This window comes from Tenrec ecaudatus, chromosome 13 (genome assembly GCF_050624435.1).
Source record: "Tenrec ecaudatus isolate mTenEca1 chromosome 13, mTenEca1.hap1, whole genome shotgun sequence".
NCBI classification, from domain to species: Eukaryota; Metazoa; Chordata; class Mammalia; order Afrosoricida; family Tenrecidae; genus Tenrec; species Tenrec ecaudatus.
Genome location: NC_134542.1, coordinates 102,049,313 through 102,073,947, shown reverse-complemented (window position 1 = coordinate 102,073,947; position 24,635 = coordinate 102,049,313). Strand labels below are relative to the sequence as shown.

At 39.6% G+C, this 24,635-nt stretch overlaps 1 protein-coding gene across 2 annotated transcripts in view; it reads right to left on the bottom strand.

Moving 5' to 3' along the window:
* Positions 1 to 24,635, bottom strand: part of CNTNAP5 (contactin associated protein family member 5) — a 1,091,618-nt gene that overhangs the window by 562,098 nt on the left and 504,885 nt on the right. For both annotated transcript variants that reach the window (XM_075529285.1, XM_075529286.1), the window contains exon 5: positions 7,121 to 7,324. In XM_075529285.1, coding sequence (XP_075385400.1) covers positions 7,121 to 7,324 — 204 coding nt within the window. The remainder of the gene's footprint in view (positions 1 to 7,120; positions 7,325 to 24,635) is intronic.

Below are 24,635 nucleotides of genomic sequence, written 5' to 3'. Positions count from 1 at the left end.
ATTCACTTACATACCATTCATAGTTTAAATATATTAAAAAGATTTGTGCAATCATCATTCCAACCAATTTTAGAACAGTTTCTTCATTTTTGTATGCATTATTATGATTATTAACCATCCATTTTTCCCAACCCCCGCCCCCCGGTATAACCTTGAGAAACTATTAATCTTGTTATTGTCTCTATAGATTCACCTTTACTGGATTTTATATAAAGAAATCATACCTAAAACGCACTCACTAGCAACAAAATAAAACACAGAAAGCCCTCAGTTGAAAAGAAAGAAAATAATTAAGACTAGAGAAAAATGAGTCTAAAGATAAACCAATTGTGGTGAATGTTATCATCAGTGTATCTGTAGTAAGAGGCCCTGGTGGTGCCTGGACCACACTGTGTGCTGCCAGCCTCAAGGTCAACAGCTGCCCTGCAGGAGATTGATGAGGCCACTCACTCTGCCCAAATCCACAGCTTCAGAAACCCAAAGGGATCGCTCAATTCCACCTTCCCCGCCTGCTAGGAGTCAGAATTGTCTCAATGGCAGTGAATTTCAATTTAATATTTGCAGCAATGCACTCTGTCTGAGGTCAATGGTCTAATGAAATTCAATGGAGGCATAATCGGTGTGGGGGCTCTGCAAATTGATTTTCGTATTTCACTATGATCTATAGATTTCTATAAACGGAGTGCTCAGAATTTGAACTCTAATACAATTCCTTGCTCTGGGCTGGGATTTTATTATGCATAATCCTTGGACCACACTTACCTGGCACCTCAACTTGATAGCTGCTTGTTTTAATATAAGCCTTTAAGATCCCAGACACTTTTCTTTCTGATAGTGAGGCATCATCTATTTTCACTCTTCTTAAGCAAAACACATCTTAAGAAGAAGAATAAAACAACCAGGAGGCCTCTCACTTCTCCATCTCAAAACCAACTACGCAGCCACAGTCATTAAAACAGCCTGGCACAGGTATGGTGACAATGGCGTAGTGGTTACACATTGGGCTGCTAACTTCGATGTCATCAGTCCTAAACCACCAGCAACTTTGGGAGAAACTTGGGGCTTCCCACTCTCATAAATAGTTATAGTCTCTGAAACCCACAGAGGCAGTTCTCCCCTGTCTTAGAGGGTCTTTCTAAGTCAGAATGGACTCAATGACAGTGAGTTTTGAGTTTTGATGTACAGAGAATGAAATCTCAACAAAGGGCCAAGGAATATTATATAGGATAGACATAGTCTCTTGAACATATGGTGTTCGCAAAATTGGATCTCCATCTATAGAAAAATGAAATAAAACTCTATCACTTACCACATATTCAATATATGGTAAATCAAAGACCTGAATGTAAATCTCAGAGCTATCAATACCATCAATGAAATAAGAGGAACAAACATAAGGGCTCTTTTGCAGAGATAGGACACTGTCAGATATAACAAAGGAAACACCATAGAAGACGAAATAGATGACTGGGGCTTACGGAAAATAAGACACTTGGTGGTATCAAAAGACTTCAGCAAAGAGCACAAAGAACACCCACCTATTTGGGGCGGGGGGAATTGGCAACAACACAACTGACAAATTGACAACAACACAACTGACATGTATAGACAGCTGTAATACTTCAATAAGAAAAATGAAGCCAATAAAATGTGTGCAAAGGGCATGAACAGTCAGTTCCCCTAAAATGCCATCAAATGACTAACTTATGAAGAAATGCTCTCAAAAAACAAGGCACCCAGGATAGGTAAATAAAAACAATGCTGAGATATAACCTTTCTCTGGCAATGACAACCAACTTAAAAAGGGCTGGGTGTGGCCTGTAAATATGTATAGCCACTGTAGAAAGTGATATGATATCACCTCAAATGACTGGGAATAGAAACTCCTTATGATCCAGTCAGCTGGCTATACGCCTTAAGAGGAGAAGGAGTCATAGCAAGAGCAGACCTACGCACCCATGTTCATCACAGCACGTTCACAATACCAGGAGGAATAGGGACAACCTAAATGCCCACCAGTAGAAGAATGGATGAAGAAATCTTGGTACATATGCACAATGGAACACTACATATTACATGGAAAAAATGCAGAGAAACCATGATGTACGCGGCATGGTTCATTCTGGAAAACATTATGCTGAGACCAATCAGTCAATCACAAGAGGGCAAGTGTTGTATGAACCACTATTAGAAAGAAAGAAGCCAAGATAAAGACTGATACCAAAAGGGAATAGATTTGGGACACTAACAAGGGCAGGGGCTGAGGGCAAGGAGGAAAGATGAAACAATAAAGCTTTGTAAGATTTTTACTTGGGTGAAAGGGAAGATGATCCCAAGAGGGAGAAGAGACATCTAGTGAGAGGGTGTAGGATATGTTATTGGGGGTGTGGGGAGGGGGGTGGGTTGATATGTAGTTTAAACTGCTGAAAAGAGTATTTAAGATCTGAAAGGTAAACTTACCAATGCATCTAAAATTTAAGTATTGTTTAAATGAATAAATTAACAAGCCAGGAAAAAAATCTAAATTTCTCTCCCCTCACCTAAAGCATTAGAACTGTAACAATGTTCTCAAGGTGTGGGGCAGGCTGCTTCGCTGGCAGGCGAAAGCATTGCTTACTGCACGGAATGATGATCGTTTCTTTCCTGGGTTAGAGGGTGACTTGGAAAGAAGTCAAACTAACAGTAATGGGAGGACCAGAACTGACGGATCACAGATGCTTATTTCATTGGCTTCTGCTTGTGTGTTGATTCTAATTTGGGTGTTTATCTGTGATATTAACAGGTTATGCTAATGATGTAGTATTTTTCTCTCCTTCATCTTCATTTCATTCCTTTCTTTGTTCCATCAAACCTCCATTCCTTCCATCAGGAGGTATTGAGATCTCCCGAGGGCCAGTCTCAATGTCACCTAATGGATAAAGGAAATACAGATTTAAAAGCCCTATATTGTTTTCTCAATAAAAAAGCCAATCAAATCTGCGCAGGTGGTGTAGAGTTGTGAGTGTAGACAGCCATGGACAAATAGGGAGGAGAGCTACCAAGGGCTTTGATTTTGACCAAGAGAAGATGTGCTGTCACACAGAGAGATAATTCCTGGAAAGGCTCAGAAGCACCAGGGACAGTACTAAGAGGATCACTGGAAGTAGAGTGATGTAGATGCAGGTCAGTGTTGTAAGCCATGTGGAAATCGGATACATCCGTAAAATAGAGATTATTAACTCAGGTCTCTGTGATCGTTGTTCGATGCCATTGAGGCAGTTCCAACCCATAACAACCTGGTGCACAACAGAACAAAACCCTGCTCAGTCCTGTGCCATCCTCACGATCATTCTGAGGCTTGGGACCACTGTTGTAGCCGCTGCTAACATGTCAATTCATCTCCTTGATGGCCTTCCTTTTTCCTGCCTCTCTGCCAAGAATGATGTAGGCGTTGTAACTGGAGGCTTGAAGTTTTTTTTTTTTTTTAGTTACTTCAGTTTAAGACATGCTGAGTGTGTTTTTCCTCTTTGATTTTTTTTGTTTTCTATTTAATTTTACTTATTTTCACCTCTGATTTTTTTAACTCTAGGTCTTTGCACATTTTATTATAGCAGTTTCCTTTGTATATGTGAGCTGTCCTTTGCTATTTTTTTCTTTCTTTTCAAAAATCATTTTATTGGGGGTTCATACAACTCCCATCACAATCCATGTATACATACACCCATTGTGAGTCCTTTGACATTTTCTATTCAGCTCTTTGACCATCATTTTTTCCATTTGCCTTTGTTACTCTACAATTAAGAGGACATTTCAGTGTCTTCTGACATCCACTTTGATCTTTTTGGTCTTTCCTGTTTTTTAATGACCTTCTCTTTCTTCAGGAAAGATTTTCTTGATGTCCTCCCACAGGTCATCGGTTCTTCTGTCATCAGTGTTGAAAGTATCCAAGCTGTTTTTCAGATGTTCTTGAAATTCAGGTGGGATAGACTCAAGGTCACACTTTGGCTCTTGTGGACTTGTTTTAATTTTCTTCAGCTTCAACCTGAACTTACATATAAGAAACTGGTTGTTCCACAGTCAGCACCTTGCCTTGATTTTAGCAGTAGACATGAGCTTCTCAGGTCGCTCTTCTCACAGATGTCACCAATTTGGTTTTGTGCATTTCATCTGAATAAATCTATGTGTAAAATCACTGTTTGTGTTTGCCAAACATGTTTTTGCTATGAACAAGTTGTTGGCCTTGCAAAATGCTATCCTTCCATCTCAGCTTTGTTTCTTTCACCTAGACCGTACTTTCCAACTGCTGTTCCTTCCTTGTTGTTTCCAACTTTTGCATTCCAATCGCCAAAAGGGACCAATGGATCTTGATTGCATGTTTGATTCATTTGAGACTGAAGACTTTTATAGAAATTTCAGAAAGACTCTTTTGGAATGGAGCTGGAAATTGCTTAAGACACTGTGGCTGGCTCCCCAGGGGGCTTGATGAAAAGAGTGGAGGAGGTACAGAGAGAGCAGAGCCACATGATGACAAGGGTTTTATACAACCTGGGTACGGTCGGTGGGGAAATAAAGGCAAGAAGCAAATGGAAGAAAGTGTTATCACTCGTAACATAGAAACACCAAAAAGAAAATTCTCTCTCTGCCTTTTACACACATATCTTTAATGTATAAAGTAAAATAGGTTTGAGAACTAATGCTTAGTTGAGGGAAACCAAATTTTTCTCATAAGCTGTTATTTCTTGTTAATAAGCAATATTTACTATTACAGTTTTTATTTGTACTTGATATGCATCTAACTTGTAAAAAGAAGTCATTTAAAATAAGTACAAAAGCCTGGAGATTTCAAAATTCAGTCATTAATTTGTCTTACAAAAAGTTAAAAGAAATCACCTGCACATCATGTCCAAGGTATTTCAACAGTCTTTAAAAATAGGTAAAATAGGCTAAGCATTTATCAGTAAGAAATTAGTTAAACATGACACACACAGCATTTAGTAGAATACCATAAAATTGCACTTAAGAAATAAACTATAAATGATAAGAATTGATTAAGGTAAATATGCATGTATACTATACAAAAACAAAAGGAATGGGAAAAATATTATCGAAATATTATCAAAAATACAATTATATTATCAAAAATAAAGTTATATTACCATCAATTTATTTTAATGATTTAACCTATATCATGCGTATATGTTCTAATAACAAATTAAATTATCTTATAATGGGAAAATATTTTTATTATTTACATACATGATGATTCCTGCTTCAGAAGACTAACTTAATTATGAATAAGTCAACCTGATTGTATATGCATGGTTTTATATTTATTATTCAAATGTTAGATAGTCATTGATATTCCCATCATTGTCACCTGTCCACTGTCAACTCAGTTTTCATTCCCCACACAGGCAACCATTATTAGTGTTATTCTTAATGTCTTATTTTTGTTCCCAGAGAAATTCTAAGCATATGCAAGTCAGCAAAATGAGATACTCTTTAATTTTAACTAATGGTAACATAATTGTACTTTTCTACACCTTTTCTTTTCATCTAACATCCCTGAATATTTACCTTAATCAAGTCTCATCATTTTCATTTTTTATCTATTGGGGCTCATTCAACTCTTATCAAACTCCATACATATATCAATTATATAAAGCGCATTTGTAGTATAAGAAAATGTGCAAAGATCTAGAATAAGAAAAACAAAAACAAGTAACACAACACCCAAAAGAAATGAACAAAAATCCCAGACCTTCAGTAGAGTATGGAAGGATTCTGTGGCAGAAGAACGCACTCTACTGAATGCATGAAAAGACAACAAAGGGCACGCAGAGTCACTGTATGCAGGAGAGCTGGCAAACATTTAAACGCTTTAAGAAATAGCATATGATCAGGAATCCATGGTAATGAAGAAAGAAGTCCAAGCGGGACAGAAGGCATTACCAGACAAAAAAATGGCTTCAAGAAATCACAGATACCAAATGCGATATTTTAATACATAAAGCAATGCTGGAAGTGTTCATTGATTTATGTGAAGCTATTTGAAAGACAGCAACTTGGCCAACCAACATAAGCTATATATTAATACTATTTTATAGAAAGTTCTATAGAATGTGAAAAATGACAAACAATATCCATATGATACACAACTGAATTTTTAAAGGTCTATCTTGAAGTACAATACTGTCGGTCATAGATTTATATCTCTCTTCCTTCAAGGTAATCCAATCAATAGAGTTATTATTCTAATGTATGTATCAACCACTAAAACTAGTGATGAAGAAATTGAAGAGTTCTTCCAATGTTTTCAGTTGGAACTTGATTAAACATTCAATCAAGATGCATTGTTCATTATTGGTGATTGGCACGCAAAAGGTGAAAACAAAGCGGAAGGAACAGTACATGGAGAATCAGATCTTGCTGAAAGAGACAAAGCTGGATATCTCAAGATAGAATGTTGCAAGACCAACGATTTGTTCAGAGCAAATAGTGTTGTCACTACAGACAACTATAGAAGGTGACTACAGACATGCACTTCTCCAGATGGAATACACAGAGCAAATTCACTGCATCTGTGGGAAGTGGTGATGGGAAAGCTCAATATCATCAGCCAAAACTAGGACAGGGGAAATTCAAATGAAAGCTGAAGAAAAATTAAACAATACCACAGAGCTAAAATACTATCTTGAGTCTACCCCACCTAAATTTCTTGAGATCGTCTGAAGATTTTCTATAGGGAACAGTAATGACAGAAGACCTGGTGGGCTATAAGAGGTCATCAAGAAGAAGAAGATCAGCAAAAACTAAACAATAAAAATAAGTCAATTAAAACATTTTTATCTTCTGATTTTGCCCTTGGAACTTAATATTTAACTCTTTTAAATGTGCCACACAGAACAGAATGATCAAGTAAACAAATAACATTTGGTTGCATCTCTTATTTTTATTTTCAAAATTAAGTAATTTCATAGAATTTTGTCTATGGTTTACATATTTCAAGAATTGTTATGTTTCTCCCTTAGATTATTCTCCAGTGACTCCTCAGACATCAGCAACATGACTATAATCTTATATACACAAAGTAATCCCCCACAACCCATTAGGAAAAGGGATGGGTGTAGCCTGAACCAACCTAAGTTGAGGTACAGGGACAGCCTCCCTTTCTGCAGCTCCAGGGTAATGTGGTCTCCTCGTTGGCCTTCTCCATGGAGCAGGACTCCATCTGCTTGCATGCTCTTGAACTTGAGGGAAATCACATCTTTGAGTGTACTCATTAGCTTCTGGTTGAATCTGTACAAAAGTGAGCTTCGGCCATCAAAATCAGCTATGTCTGACTCTGGGTACAGAAAAAGAGAAAAGAGAAAACATCATATAACCTTATGGCTGTTCCCAACCTCACAAGAACGTTATTGATGTCAGGAAGGATCTATCTCAACAGTAAGCATACAGACTAGACAGAACATAGCTACACTTGGGAATTCTTAAGATACAAGCGACCAACATACATGAGTGTGTACTGATTGTTCATTCAGAAGGAAAACCTCTCATTAGTGGTAAATCAGCTTTTGCTTCAGGGGACAGGATGAAAAGGCCATGCATACCCACGTCAAGCTCCACTGTACATTCGCCTATTTTTTTTTAAAATCCCTCAGTATCTTTCCTCCTCCTCATTATTATTAGTATTCTATATGGCTTGAAGTTAAAAATAATACATATATATGGCGTTTTATTTGAATTGAATGAGCTCGTCATAGAAGCCTGCGTTAAAAAGGTTCTGCAGCATCCTCTGGGTCCATGAATAAGTTTCTATTTGAACAGGGAGAGAAATGCATTATAACTGATACTTCTTCCTCTCTCATCGTAGTTTTACTTAACAAGAACACTTGTTTATTATTTTAAAGCAAAAGGGTTACATGCTTCTGATTTAGGTAAACTTCGTAGGAATATAAAAGTTTTAAATATACTAGCATCTCAACAGGGATTCTTTTACAGAAATGTTATTATACCTTATTTACACCTTTCTTTAATAAGAACTTACATTGATGCTATAATATGTAAGACTATTTAATTATAATTTGAAATCAATTCATTATGTAAAATCTTATGTTAATGTGATGGTGCTGAATGGGTTGAAGCCAAGTATAGAAGAAAATTCAATTTTATATTACATAACAAGCAATTAAAATCTTCAATTTAAGCATAAATGATGATCAATTAAGTGTGTGTGTGTGTGTGTGTGTGTGTGTGTTTGAGCAAGTTGATAGACACGGCTTTCGTAAAGTTAAAATTTTGTGAAGTTAAAATTTTTAAAAGAAAAATGAAATCAAACTTTTACTGGAGTTAGTTTTTAAAACCTCGCTTGTGAACTGGTGGCAATTATGGAAGAATGAGAAATAATGAGAAGTATATCACAATGACCATAAGAATTCAGTGCACCGAAGCACATAAAGTGGTAATATATACAAAGTATCAGAATCTTAGTGCATATATAAAATTTCATGATAAAATTGATTTTTATTGTATATTGAATGTCACAAGAAGTATCAAAGAAGATGGAAAGACTATATATAGTTACTTTACCATAAAGAATTGGTTGATGGTCAAATATTTTTTAAGAAGCAGCATATACTAAAGAACCCATGATACTGGAGGAAGAAATCTGACTTGTGCTATGGCATTGGTCAAAAATATGGCTCTAGGAACAGACAGAATACCAATCGAAAGGTTTCATAATGCTGATGCATCTCTGGAAGCACTCACTAGTCTGTGCTAGTAAGTGACCTAGTCGTCTTGGAGGAGGAGATCCATATTTGTTCCAAAGAAAGGTAACCAAATAGGATGTGGAAATTATCCATTATTATTATCTGCAAGTAAAAGTTTGCTGAAGACAACTCAAAAATGATTGCACCAGTACATTGAGGGAATCACTATAACTTCAAGCTAGCTTTAGAAAAGGATGTGGAATAAGAGATATTCTCATTGCCAACTGTGGGGTCCTGGTTTACAACTGCCGGCACCAGCACCATGACAGGCTGTATAAAACCAAAGTCTGGGGCAGGATAAAGCTCTAATTTCAGATTCCTGGACACTGAGGTAATTCTGTCAGAGAAGACATCACCTGTCCCAGACTGACCAGTAGGGAGCAGCGACACCCCCCCCCCCCCCAATTGACCAGTCAAGAGAATACGCGTGGAACTACTCACCAACCATAATTGGACAACGCTGATGCCAGATGGACTGCCACCCCCCTCCACCCCTGTCCCTGGCCCCATAAAAGCCCAGGGACAAAGAACGTGGTGGGGCTGATTCCCTTTTGGACGCTGGGTCCCGCTGAGCTGGGAAGTGCAGGGAAAAAAGCCCTAGCTGGAGCTAGCAAATAAACTCCTTTTGCCTTGTTTGCATCTCAACTGGTCATAATTCTTCCATGCGCCCAAGGTGAGCTCGCGTTCCCTTCCCCAATCTAGCACAACTAGGGGAAACTGAGGATAATGTGGGAAACTGAAGACTGGGAAGAGAGCGTATGCAGACAAACTCTTTATTTGTATTAAACTCGTATTTAATATGACAAACAAACTCATATTAAAAAGACTGGGAAGTCAGGGTTCTGGGTTGAGGGAAGTCTTAACACTTGTGAGTTAGAGATGAAGCCCAATCACATTATCATAATTAAGATTATACCCTCCTATAATAGTGCTACCTTACAGTTACCTCTGACAAGTGCATGGCTGATTGCTATCTGGCTGAAGCTTTATCTATTGGAGCAAACAAGTTGCTCTCCCTGCTCAGGGGTCAGTCACTCACCCTTCATCTGCCTCCCCAGCACTGGTGTTAGGTTTCTCCCCAATGAACTCTGGGACTTCTAGGGTAAGGTACAGTCCACTTTGTTACCTGTAATTAAGGGGCTTTCATACCCTGAGACCATATAAATTGATGTAAGAATACATTTTCTCTCTCCTGGACTTTGTTCCAGATACCCTGGAGGTGAGTATCCCAGAACTTTTGTCTGTCTCTTAATTTCTTCACTTCAATTACACAAGTCTGATTAAGTAATTAGGACCCATCAGGATGTGGGCTCAGTCCCAGGTCAATGTCAGATGGACCTTGGCTAAAATCATAGAGGACCAGAAATTAGTTTATTTGTGCTTTATTGACTTTTCAAATGCTTTCAACTGTGTGGCTCGGAACAAAGTAGGATAACATTGAGATAATGAGAATTACAGAAAAAGTCATTGTGTTCATGCAAAACTTGTAAGTCGTCGCCTGAGATAATCGTTGAAACAGAGCAAGGGTGCACTGAATGGTTTAAAATCAGGGCAGGTAGGCAGCAGGGTTGTATTCTCTCGCCACATTGATTTAAGCTGTATGCCTAGCAAATGGTTTGGGAAACTGGGCTATATGAAGAAGGATGTAGCATCAGGTTTGGAGAAGACTCATTAACAATCAGTGATATGCAAACGTACAACCTACTTTGCAGAAAGAGAAAACAACTTGAAACACTGTGTAGATCAAAGAATCCAGCCTTTTATGTAATTTAGATTACAGCTCAGTGTGAAGGATACAAACATTATCATGGTAAACAGAGAAAAGAATGAAGTTGTCCATCTACTCATGGAATCATCATTCAAGAGATCAAAGGATGCATTGTACTGGACAAATGGCTCCACTCACTAAAACTCAGTGCCCTTCAGTTGATTTTGATTAATAATGGCCCACTTTGAGAACCAAAGTGCACTTGGCCAAAGGCATTGTGCTTTCAATCACTTCATATGCATATGAAAGCTGGGCAAAGACAAAGGAAGACTGGAACTGATCTATTTGAGTACAATGGGCTACTCCCCCAACTCCCCCCCAAAAAGAGCCCTGGTGGTAGAGTGGGTTACACATTGGGCTACCAGCCACTACTGACAGTTCTTCCACAAAGTTGTGGAAGAAGAGATTTCCTTCTCCTTATATTTTCAGTCTCAAGTACCCACAGCTGCAGTTGTACCCTGTTCTACAGAGTCAGGTTCACTATGAGTCAGAATCTACTCAGTGGCAGTGAGTGAAGGGGACGATATAAACAAATACATCTTCTTTGGATTAAGTACAGCCCCACCCCCACCTGCAAAAAAGAGGAGGAAGATCCTTAGGCAGATGGACTGCCAAGAGGCTGCAAGAACGGGCTCTAACATACCAAGGGGGAAGATGTCATGGTACCTGGCAATGTTTCATTTTGTTGTATGTAGGCTTCCTCTGAGTCTGAAAAACATGATGCACTTAGCAACCACAACAACCAATAGGCTGCTACTGACCCTCTAAACCTTCAAGAACTAGTTGGGGCAACTTTTCATGAGTTCACACTATGCTCTGAAGATCACTCACTCTATTCTTCCAAGTCACGTATACTTACCTTCTCAACTGTACTGTGAAAGGCAAGTAAAAGTTGTAAGTAACAAGATCCATCGATCCCAGAGTAGTGAGGACCACAGTATGGTTTATAAACCCACTTACATTTTCTCATTCTGGGGTTTCTTGGGAGGCTTTTGTTCCCCAAAGTAAGGTATATGTGAGTCAGGGACTGGCATAACTGTGTAGAAAGAAGTCACATAGTGACATAATGCTACCATGAGAAGTTGCTATATAAGGAGTGATTCTGGAATTTCTGTTTCTTTGGGCTTGTGAAAGAAGGCTGGTAACCACTGTGACCTCTGTGTTGCTGGGAAGGTAAGGTATTCGGGAATTAGCTGTATCCGAAGGAAAAATGTGTTAATGCCTCCTCTCCTCTGTTCTAGCCCCATAATCCATGGAGGCATATGTAGTCTACATGCTATCACTCAAAATCCACTATATCCCCCCAAAATTAAAAAAAAAAGATTCAGAATTTATTCCATTATCAAAGAATCATTATATTTATAAAATCCTAAAAATTAAAAATAATAATAAAGGGGCTAAATTATTTTGATCATTTGCTTGTCAGCTAGTTACTTGAACCCAGAAAATTCCTCTGTGAAATGGTGATGAATATATAAACAACTGAACTAATGATAAATAGATCACAAATGACTCTAAGGATTCCGTGTACTAAATCATATAAAGGGGTATTACATACAAAGCATTGACATCATACTTAGCATATTATATGTATTCATGCACACTAGTTATTAAGAATATTAGTAATTGTAAGGATAACCAGAGGGCCTCGAGGTACAAGTTAGTCCACTTAGGGGCTGCCACTCCTTCTTCTAACTCCTTCTTTTCATTTGACAATTCAATGATTTCCTGAACAGTGGATGTCAAATTGGCCCCAGTATTTCTGTTCCTGTCTGTTTCAGCTTCTCACTCTCTATTTGGAATTCTCCATGCATACAAGGTGTGCACATTGTGCAGTCATATCCCCCACTGACTGCTTCTTATTTTTGTTTCACCTGAATCTGGAGGTGGGAAGTGGGCCCTGGACTCTGTGTGCTTTCAGAGGTTCTTAACAGGAATGTGCCAAATCTCGAGCCTACAGGTGATCACTAAATCACTTCTCAGAGGCCGGATTCTGCGAAGGCTGCTCTGGGAAGGAGCGGTGTGCTGGTGATGATGGATAGCTAGAGCTAACCTAGGGGACAGTGAGGGCACTGGTGACAAGGGAACAAGTTCAGAATTGTGAAATGCCTAGGTGCCGCCAAGAGGCCGGGTGATTTCTGATCCCAGGGCGGCTGTTTTTCTGCACAATGAAGCGTGCAGTAAAAGGTGCACCTTTTTAAGAGGTGACTCAGACGCTGCTTGTGTCCATGGGCAGCACCTTTGTCTATTCCTACCAACTTCAGGCAGACGCACTGACTAAGCCTTGTGTTCTGACTCACTCAAATTCAGACCACTGCCATCAAGTCGATACCAACTCCTAGCCACCCTGGAGGACAGGGTAGAACTGCCCTGCAGCTTCTGAGACTGTCACTCTTTATGGGTGATGAACGCCCCAGGCTTCTCCCCTCCCAAGGAGCTACTGGTGGCTTTGAATCATGGATGAGTTTGCTGTTAGCAGCCCAACACCCGAGGACAGGAGCACAATGACTACTCTGTCTCTGGAACATCATAATCACTACACACAAATCCCACCACTCCTCGGCTACTTGGTCTTACTGCAGGGTCAGGTATGTTTCTGTGATGCTGGACCTATTCTACAGGTGTCTTACATGCCGCAGCAACCCCCCCTGGTGTGAACTCCTAGTGACCCCATGTTCCCCAGAACAAAATACTTCCAGTTCCCGTTCCCGCCTCACAATTGTTCTTTAGATATTAATGAAGCCACTGCGTCAATACATCTTGGAGAAAGGCTTCCCCCTTGCACTGTCCCGTCACTGTACCAAGGCTCATGTCCTTCATCACATAGTCTGAGCGACTGTTCTCTATATATAATATGTCCAAAGGATGTGACACAAAGTCTCTCAATCATGGAGCATTCCGGTTGTCTTTCTTCCAGGACCGATTCATTGGTTCTTTGGTGGTCCATGGTACTTTCAATATCCGTCGCCAGCACCATCCTTCAAAATACCGCGATTCTTCCTCAGGCTGCCTTATTCAATGTCCAACGTCCATATACATGTTGGAGGTACAGAAACTAGATGCTACCGCCGATTTACAGAACCAGAAGAGTGAGGGTGTGGAGCCCAGCACTCTGTGCTTCCAGGAGATTTTGATGCTTGTAGGCATGGAGAACATCTGTACTACCAGACCAAGGTGGCCATGGGCAGTGAGGGGCAGGCTTAAGACAGAGCAGAGAGCTTCTCATAGAGGGTCTTATTACAGTGAAACAAGAGTTGCAACTAGAAGCTGAAATAAAAAGAAATTTACTCCGAATGCATTTTTAAATATTGAAATATAGTCAGTTTTTTATACTATATGTTTAGAATGTGGGTACTACTTCCTAACCCTTCCACCATTTATTATTGGAATTATCCTAGTTAGATACTTATTACTCAAGTGGTAAAGATCCTAATGTGGTCCCCTTTTATTTTTCCTGCCATTAATACATGATGCCCATTTGCACAGCTCTACAGTAATGATGTCCCAGGATGCAGCTGTTAAATATTTCCTTCCTAGAATAGACAATGTCTCCCTCTTTCTGGAAAAATTATATTTTAGGATTTAATTATTGTGAATTACTGTTCAGTTTGTGGTTTGCAGAGATCTACTGGCAAATTTCTCTGGCATATGAAGTATAGATAAACTGTGTACCCACCATGTCAACAGGATAAGACAAGCCCTCACAAATTTTCATTTTAGATCTTGAAAACCCAGCATACATGCTTCCCCAACCCCATTCCAACAACAGTTCTTGAGGATGACCAACTTCTAATGGGCTCAAAAATGCCTTTATAGCTTGCTTTCTGAGACACAGTCTTTTAGAAATATAGGCTGACATATCTGATGAATGCTGGTAGCTTGTCAACCGACCAGCTCAATAAAGAGCTCCGCTGAATGACATTTTCTAACAGAATCTATAAGTTAATATGAGTCAATGGTATCAAGTCTGCTTTCTCACAGGCCAGAGCTCAGAGATGAATGGAGGAACTATCAATTCACTCTGAGACAATTAGCCCCACTCTGCCTATTTACTTGTCCACAGAAAATATGAATTTGTAGTTCAATTAAAATGAGAAGCTTATCTCATCATCCTTTATATACATACATACAAATTATTATTATTCAGACCATGAACTTGCCTTTAGGGCTTTGGCTGGCAAAGCCACAAACCACCGTGGTTTCCCCAATTAGCACACGTTAGCTACAGATTCTGTAACTGTTAATGGCCTTATCAGGATGCTGTCATGATCTTAGATGGACTATAAAAATGCTATTCATTTCTAAAGCTAGCAAGGACATCACTTAGCTTTTCTCACAGAATTTCTGATACTTGTATGCATGACTTCAAAGAAAAAAATAGGAAGAGTTTCAAGATGGCAGCAAAAATAAATCAATAATAAAATAAATAAAGCTCTGAATTCCAATACCAACATCAGCAGATAAGTTCTTGGGTTCTGCGAGTCAAACTCGTCTTTTCTTATAATGTCTACACATTCCAGAGATCTTGGATTCTTAGATATCTATGGCACACTTGAAATGTGTGGTTGAACTAGCTACAAAGATTATTCCACCATATTATAGGATTTCTAGACAACTACGAAAATAGTAGAAATTCATTCATTCATTCATTGATAGACATTGGACATATACTGGCCCCTTTTCACTGAGCCCTGAAATGCAGATATGATGGAAACACAATCCCTGCTGAAAAGAAACTCAAACACAACACTGAAAATGCCAATACAAATAAATAAAATTCAGGCTTCTGTAAGGGTGTGATGTATGGCAATCATTGACAAATCACACATGGAAAAGACCTTCTTGTGACTTGTCTTCTCTCATCAGTCACAACCACATCTCCTTGAACAAAATGAACAAGCTACCTATAGGTGTAGGTACATGAGTGTGTTAGCATGGCGTGAGTATACACTGATGACAGTAGATTTTATCTATCTGGTTCTTCAAACCATAGTCTCTGATGGAATAACTGTCAGCAGTGATGACTTAAAATTGTATGTTAATTTTTTTCTTTTAATGGTTAGTAGCATATAAAAATAGTAGGAAAAGTTGGGAAGAGTTGATAAGGATAAATGAATAAAGTTAGATTATAATCATTCTGAGAGAAAATCACTGAAAAAAATTTACTTATATTGGTGGACATTTTCTTTTTGCTAGCACATATTTAAATGAACAAGTGGTATCCTATGGAAATACCAATAGCCTATTTTCTATACAAGTATATACATGTATCTTAGAAATGACACAAACTTATTGTGGTAGTTACATAATTTTATGTCAACTTGAAGTGTAAGGGTGGAGTCTAGCCTGTCAATCAGGTCACAGCCTGATGGTGCCTGTTTGTGAGTGTGACCTCCTCATAAGGAGGATCCTGGGAACTTCCTCTCTCTCTCTCTGCCTTTACCTTCCCTTGGAGAAGCCATTCTGAGACCTGTGCGAACCCTGGAGATGCACCCCTTGTGTTGGACCCACAAGACTTTGCACCCACTGACTGACCAGTGATCTTCCTAAATTCTGCATCATTGTGTGTAGCTGTGTGAGACTGAAAAAGGATTTACAGATTAGCATCAAACTTGTGGACTTGATCTGGACTGGGCTGATATGTTTCCCTGATATATAACTACTTCTTGATATACAGTTCCCTCTTACACATGCTGGAGTGTCTCTAGATTTGTTTCTCTGGTCAACCAGGTCTACCACAAGCACAGAGAGTACTATGTCACAGCCACCTTTATGTTCTACAGGCAACTCTTTATCCTGGAGCATGCCTTGTCCACTAGGTAGTGGGAATCCTTTCCGACTCTGAAAAAGCACATTTATATATATATGCTACATTCTTAAAATACATGATACTTTTGTTTGTAAGATGCTCAAACCTACTTACATGAGTCCGTCCAACTCATAATGACCTTATATAACAGTGGTTCCCAACCTTCCTAATACCCTTTAATACAGTTCCTCATGTTGTGGTGACCCCCAACCATACAATTATTTTTGTTGCTACTTCATAACTGTAATTTTGCTACTCTTATGAATTGTAATGTAAATATCGGATATGCAGGATATATTTTCAATGTTACAAATTGAACATAATTAAAACATAGTGATTAATCACAAAAATATGTAATTATATAATGTGAAATATTTATTTCTAATTACAAATAAGTGAAATCTTGTCTTGAAGCATGGTACTCATATGTGGATATATCTTCATGTGGGCGGACCCGTCTAGAGACAGATAGAGTAGTATCTCAGTTCCTAAGACCATCAGAAATATGTGTTTTCCAATGGGCTTAGGCAACCCTTGTGAAAGAGTCATTCAATCCCCAAAGAGGTCGTGACCTACAGGTTGAGAACTGCTGCTATATAAGGTTCCTAAAACAGTAAATCTTGATGTGATCAAAGCCTCATCTTTCTTGTGGGAGTGACTGGTGGATTTAAACTATAGACCTTAGTAGCCCAGAGACCCACCAGAATTCCTACATCAGTGTTATGGATACACAACAAATAAAAATTGGCAATTAAACTATGATGTCACTGATTGCAAGATGTATCGCAATTTTAGATATCCAAAATGAACAATTAAAGTGCATTTTAGGATCTAAATAAGTAAACAGAGCAATGGTAATGGCAAAAGCTGAGACTAGAGTTGCTTATTTTCCCATAAAACTAGTTCCTGTTTTGTATTAAAAGATTTTCCATGGTTTGATGTGGGCAGCAGTAGAGGTGGGGTGAGTAGGAGGTTGAACACTCAGTGCTAGAAGAACAGCCTGTGGAGTGACATTAAATCTCTCCTGTGACCAGCCCCAACAAAGAGTAAATGTAAAACAGATGGTAGGGGGCAAGGTATTGAAATTCAAGGAAACCAGTGTTGCATGAAGTGGTTTGTCTAACTACTAGGTCATTTTCCCTTTTAAGATTTCCTTTGGAACCAATACAGAGGCCTGAGGGACCAGACACATTACCAAGTAAGTGGACAGCAACACCCTCCCCCAAAGAAGAATTCACTTCAGAGGATAGCTCAAGAAAAGGGGAAGAGGGACTGGTGTGGTCAGAGCACACAGGAGCCAATGAGGGGGCATAGGGGGAAAAAAAAGAAAAGAGTGATGCACATCCTGGCTCACCAAGCCCTGAGGACAATGTTCCTGCTCAGAAAAAGAAAAGAAAAGAAAAGCAATGCACAGAGATGACCACTGAACTGGCCCCACCATGGGACACAGCGTTCCTCAATGACCCATAGCACCATTGGGGACAACACTAAAGACACAGCATGAATTGTGCCCACCATGAGCTCACCATGCCAAAGCCAGCCTGGGAGCATGCAGCAGAGTGGCAGGGGAAGCAGAGCAATGAAGTCCCCGGGGATAGAGGAGGTGTCAGGGCATGGCACCCCATCAGACTTGACTAGAAAACACCTGTGAAGGAAAACAAAAAAACCCTGAACTATTTATACGTTTATGTGCGTATGTGTGTTGTTGTTGTTGTAGCTATTGTTTTACTTTCTGTTGGTGCTTCATGGTACTCGATGTTGTGATGGTACATAGCATGTCTACGTGGAAGGAATAGGCGGAGTAAGCAGGCCAGAAGAGAAAACAGTGGGATGACAGTTCCGGAGGACATGGGGATAGGGGTGGCAGGGGAAAGGAAGAGGATGTTAATAAGCCCAGGGACAAGGGAATAACAAGTGATCCAAAATAAGTCTCAAGGAGGGTGTGGGAAGTCTAGCAGGGCTGGATCAAGGGTAATGTAACCGAGAGGAATTCCTAAAACCCAAATGAAGGCAGAACATGATAGTGGGACAAGAGGAAGTTACAAAGAAACAGAGGAAAGAACTAGGAGACAAAGGGTAGCCATAGAGATTTAAATACAGACATACAAAGATGTAAATATATTTATATATGATGAGGGGGGAATAAATCTATGTATATATATTTATAGGTTTAGTATTAAGGAAACAGATGGACAGTGGGCCCCTGCTCAAGTACTCCCTCAACACAAGAACACTTGGTTCTAACAATTCGGCAGTCTGAGATGCTCACCTGCCTGGCACAATTGTTGATGACAATGGGTGCACAGGCAAATGTGGTGAAGAAAGCTGATGGTGCCCGGCTACCAAAAGATGTAGCACCTGAAATCTTAAAGACCTTAAGATAATCAGCCATCTAGCTGAGTGACAATAAAACACACATGAAAGAAGCACACGGGCCTGTCCTGACTAGATCACTGAGGACAAAGTAGGTGCATAAGCAAAAGTTGTGAACAAAGCTGCTGGTACCCTGCTATCGAATGATATAACATCAGGAGTTTTAAAGGCTTGAAGACAATCAGGCAGCCATTAACTAAGAAACAACCAAGCCCACAAAGAAGAAGCACACCAGCCTACCTCGACGCAAACATTGTAGACAAAGCGGGTGCAAGGGCAAGTGCGTTGAAGAAAGCTGATGGTGCATAGTTGTCAAAATATATAGAATCTGGGGTCCCATAGGCTGGAAGATAAACAAGGGGCCATCTAACTGAAAAACAACAAAGCCCACATGGAAAATGCACACCAGACTGTGAGATAATAAGGCATCGAAGGGATCAGGTATCAGTCATCAAAGACAAAAAAAAAATCATAGAATTGTGAATGAGGGGGGAGACCCAGGGCCCATCTGGGGGAAATTGGACATCCCCTTGCAGAAGGGTTTTGGGGAGGTGACAAACCAGGCAGAGTGTAGTGTAGCAACAATAAAACATACAATTTTCCTCTGGTTCGTGAATGCTTCCTCCACCACCCATCATGATCCCAATTCTACCTTACATAACCGGCTGGACCGGGAGATGTACACTGGCATGGATAGGAACTAGAAATACGGGGAATCCAGGAGAGATGAGCCCCTCAGGACAGTGGTGAGAGTGGCGATATTGGGAAGGGTGAGGGAGAAATGGGAAACAGATGACAAGGTCTACATGTAACCTCCTCCCTGGAGGATTGACAGCAGACAACTGGGTGAGGAAGACGTTGGATAGTGTAACATATGATAAAATAATAATTATTTATAAAGTATCAATGGTTGGGGGGTGAGGGAGTGGGGAGGGAGGAGAAAATGAGGAGCTAATGCCAGGTGCTCAGGTGGAGAGTGGGTGTTTTGAGAATGATGATGGCAACATATGTACAAATGTGCTGGACACAAATGATGTATGTATGGATTGTAAAAAGAGTTGTATGATTCCCTAATAAAATGATTAAAAAAACAAAGATTTCCTTTGGAACTGCTACCATTCGCATATGGGTGAAGGACCCAGAATATAGTCAGTCAAATGACATACTAGGCAACAATTCATTATTTCATCAAGAGAAAATGTTAGCTGTCATATAAGCGTCAGTGTTGCTTCCAGACGAAAAGCAGTAAACTCTCCTGACTATTAACCAGTGCATCATGTGCTTATTGGCTATACGTACTTATGTCTGCACATTAGTTGTTTCACCTCTTCATGGAAGATATCTTTCAGCTATTCATATATGAAATAAGAAAAAGAAGGTTTTGCAGGTTTCTGCAGAAAGCAAGGAAGACTTGAAGCACTTGCTGATGAAAATCAGAGTGCAGCCTTTATTATGGATTTTAAAAAGAATTTAATGGAAAACAAAATCCTCACTACTAGATCAATAGATAACAATATGATAAATGGAGAAAAGATTGACGTTGTCAAGAAATTTATTTACTTGGATGCACAATTAATGATCATAGAAGCAGTAGACAGGAAATTCAATGTCATGTTGCAAGGTGAAAATATACTGCACAAGACCCCTTTAAAGTATTAAAGAGCAAGAATATAACTTTTAGAATTAAAATTCATGTGTTAATCTGGGTTGACTAGAGACACTCATATGTGTGTAAGAGAGAGTTTTATATAAAATAGTAATTGTGTATTAAGAAAACATTCTGACCCAGTCCAGCTCAAGTCCATAAGTCTGATATTAGCCCATATGTTCAATACCAGTCTATAAATTCCTCTTCAGACTCATGCAACACAAGCAAAGATGGCAAATGCAGAAAGATCACAGGCTTGTGGATGGAAAGTCTTGTGAATCCAGTGGCAGTGGAAGTCTTTTCAGGACTCTGACTGGCATCAGTGTGACTCCATGTGGCTTGTCAACAGGCAGGTGAAGCAGAGGCAGTATGTGTTCTGCCTCCAGAAAGGAAGATAGTAGTTCCCAGAATCCTCAGGAGAAGGCCATGCCCACACAGAGATCTCATTGGCTATGCCCTGATTGACAGGCTAGATTCCACCCCTTTGCTTAAGTTGACAAGATATTATATAACTGCCACAGTGCATTTGACCCAAGCCAAAGCATTTTCAATCACCTCACATGCATGTGAAAATTGGACAGTAAATAAGAAAAATCTCAAAATAATTGATATGATTGAATTCTGGTGTTGGTGAAGAATACCGGAAGTGCCATGGTCTGTCGGAAGAACAAACAAATCTGTCTTGGAAGAATGATAGTCAGAATGCTCCTTGGAGACAAGAATGGTAAGACTATGGCTCATATATTTTGAAAATATTATCAGGAGAGACCAGGCCATGGAAAAGGGCATCATGCTTAGTAGAGGGTTAGCAATAAATAAATAAATAAATAAATAAATAAATAAATAAATAAATAAATAGATAGATAGATAGATAGATAGATAAATGGAAGGAACCCCCCCCCCCCAGAAGAAAGACCGACACAGTGACTGCAACAATGGGGGCTAACAGGACAATCATTGCGAGTGTGACACAGGCCTGGCCAGCGTTTCAGTCTGCTGCCCATAGGGCCACTGCGAGTTGGGACTGATGCGAGGCCACCTAACAACAATGAATGCTGAGACATATATGGCCCTCACATTTCTCCTCTGTAGGAGGAAATAACTACAAGAAGTTTTCTGGGAGAGTCTTCCCATTTTTAAATTATGTGATTTCTGAAAAGGGGCTGAACTGTCATCGTGGGCTCTCCCATCCCCCAGGCTTGACTACTGCTGTACTGTTCAGCCACTTCTCCCAAGTTCACACCCGGTAAAACAGACCTTCAGAAGTTCATCTTGCTGGGACTCAATTTATACCTCCATGGCCTAAGTGCTGATAACAACAACAAAGAAGGCATCTATCTGAGGCTGGGCTGACAAGAGATTTATTAGGGAATGATAATAGGACTTCAGTTTTGAGACTTAAAAATTTTGGATGTCACCCCTGGATAATAACTAACCAAATTGGAACAAGGTCTCGGCAACTTGATGCATAAAATGAAGGTGTAATTCTTAATGAGATTTGGAGATCTGACACATCATTAGACTTTAAAATAACTTATAATACTTTTTAAAGAATTAAACAGCATTAGATGTGTTAGAAAATTTAAACAGAATTCCCCAGATGGAACAACAGAATCTAAATTCTCTAGCACTCCTGGTGAAGGTGTGAGAACCCTTAGAATCTGGCAGATAGATCTATATTCCTTTAAGGAATAGGAAGGATGTGGTGCCGAATAAGATGATTCAAAGATGGAAAACAGAAATGAGGAAAATGTAAGTAATAATGTGTGGTAATAAATTCTTTTGAATGAGTTAATGCCACACCAGTGTCGACAAGTTGGAGTTTAACGATTCCTGAATGTCCAACCTTTTCAACATGCTCTTCTATCCCATCCTCCTTCCCACCCTTAAGGACATTCCCTTCTACCTTGGGTTCTGCAGTTCATGGAGACATCACAGAACTGATCAAACTGCGAAGGAATGTCTCACATTGTGGTGGGTGCTGTTCAGTCCCAAATCCAAATGCCGGGCAGATGTAAAGTCAGAGGACCCTGGTTGATCAGGGTCCAGGGCTGGGAGTCAGAAATGTCCAAATAACACAGCAGGTCTTATACCAAAGTTCAGTCATGAAATAAAGCTATAGATTTCTGAGTCAGGTCATGTGTAAGTTAGAAATCCATGGTGGTACCAGTACATAAATCCCATTCAAGGGGGAAAAATAGTAGGCATCAACTTAAACACTCTATAAAGTACAATGATGCCCCCAAGGGGAAAAAGGGGCATAGTATTAAAACAAAATTTTGTGGCCATATAATTCACATATCATATAATTCAATAGCAGCTCAGTCTTATTGAAAAGCTATATAATCAGCTCACATCAATTTTAGAACATTTTCCTTTTTTTCACTCATTATCAAGAGAGATACTGCTGAGAAGACTATTCACATCCCCTGGTCGATCATCAGAGGGGATTGACCAGAGGCTTGATTTATATGTGGACCCTGAAAATGGATTCAGGGTTCCCACTTTCATCCACAGCCTTCTGAAAACCAGGTGTCTACAGTTTAAGCTCTAAAGTCATTCCCTCCTTTGCATTTGGATGTTTATTATCTCTAATCATTGGCTCACACAGGCTGGTGTACTTCTTCCCTGTGGGCTTAGTTGAGGCCTCACTTAAATCTCTGCTTGTTTGGAGACACGCCTTGAAGACTCTAAACACTATTCTTTCTGATAGCTGGGCACTATCTAGTTTTTCACCACAGTTTGCTACAGCACCCATATCTTCAGTGATCTCTTCATGAGGGTGAGCATCAAGCAAGGCCATGTCATAAGAGCTAATTGTTATTAGATTTGGGTTAGAATTAAGTGCAACCCTATAGTTGTTTATATGTCTCTGCTTCACTTTAGAGACATCATTATCATTTATATTAGGAAAGATTATCAATTATCCTCCTGCAGTAGGAGAGTGACATTGATCTAGTCAATAGATTAATAGACTTTAAAATACTGTTGTAGAAAGTAAACTACACAAATAGAGGCTGGAGATGAAACAAAATGCATGAACTGTTGATTTGTACAGATTAAATTCTTGTGTGACTAGGCACTATTTACATAAACAGCAGAGGTTTGTGATAAGGCAAAACTTTTGATAACATTCATTTGCAAAGGCAGAACTATGCCTTCCATATTAAAATACCTCATGATGAAGTAAGGAGGACATTAAATTAGTAAGTATATAGTAGTTCTGGGCCACAATTCATTTGGCACCCTCAATGCAAGAGATCCATCTGCACTAAAGTCCCATGAATTTATAACCTTAGAATAGAAAAAAATGTATTTTTGAAACACTAGCAAATTTCAGCCTTAAGATCAGGGCTGCTGACTCCCATAAAGTGTCAGTCAGGGTAAACTAGGGAAACAAAGCCACAGAAACTCACATGTATAAGAGAGAGTTTTATATAAAGGAGAAGTGCACATTAAGAAAGCATCCCAACCTAGTGCTGCCCAAACACATAAGTCCAACATTAGCCCATATCTCCAACACCAATCTACAAATTCCTCCTCATTCTCACAAAACATGCAATGATGCCAGCTGCAGGAGGAAAGCCGAATCAGTGAACGTGTACGCATCTCAGCGTTGGCAGGGGTCTCCACATGGGTGTTCCAGCACCCAGGGCTGCATTGGGGTAGGTCCATGTGACTTCTCCTCAGGGATGTCTTGCAGGAAGAGAACCTGGCCAGCTGAAGAAGGGAACTGGCTAAGGCAGCTGCACCCTTTTCCGACCAATAGAAAGAGACCCGAGAACTAGAAAGGCGAGGCTCACAAAGCCATTTATCTCTCCACCCTTCAATTAATTCCACATGTGTTTATCAGCCAGGTTGGCACAATAAACCTTAAGTATCTCAATCTACCCCTTGTCAGCTTGGCACCTGTACACAATCCTTTAGCCTAACAATTGTAGCTAAGTAACACTTACACCTTAATTCTATAATCTTATGAATATATTCCCCACCTATGAAAGTTTGTAAGCCAACCACTTCATGTCTTTATCCCCAAATTTTGGGTGTCTGATTTCTATACTGCCCACTTATATCAACCCAATGCTCTGAGGATACAATCCTTTATTGGTGTGAAGAATCTTCATTCCAGTTGGAATCTTGTTAAGTTTGTATCTATAAGCAATGTCAAATCAGGATAGGCCATCCATGAAGTCTGCAGCAGGATGCACTAGTTCACAGACTCAAATAACTTCTCTTCATGTGGTTGGGTTCTAGTTAACTCAATGTGGGCTGTCTCACTTAGTCTCC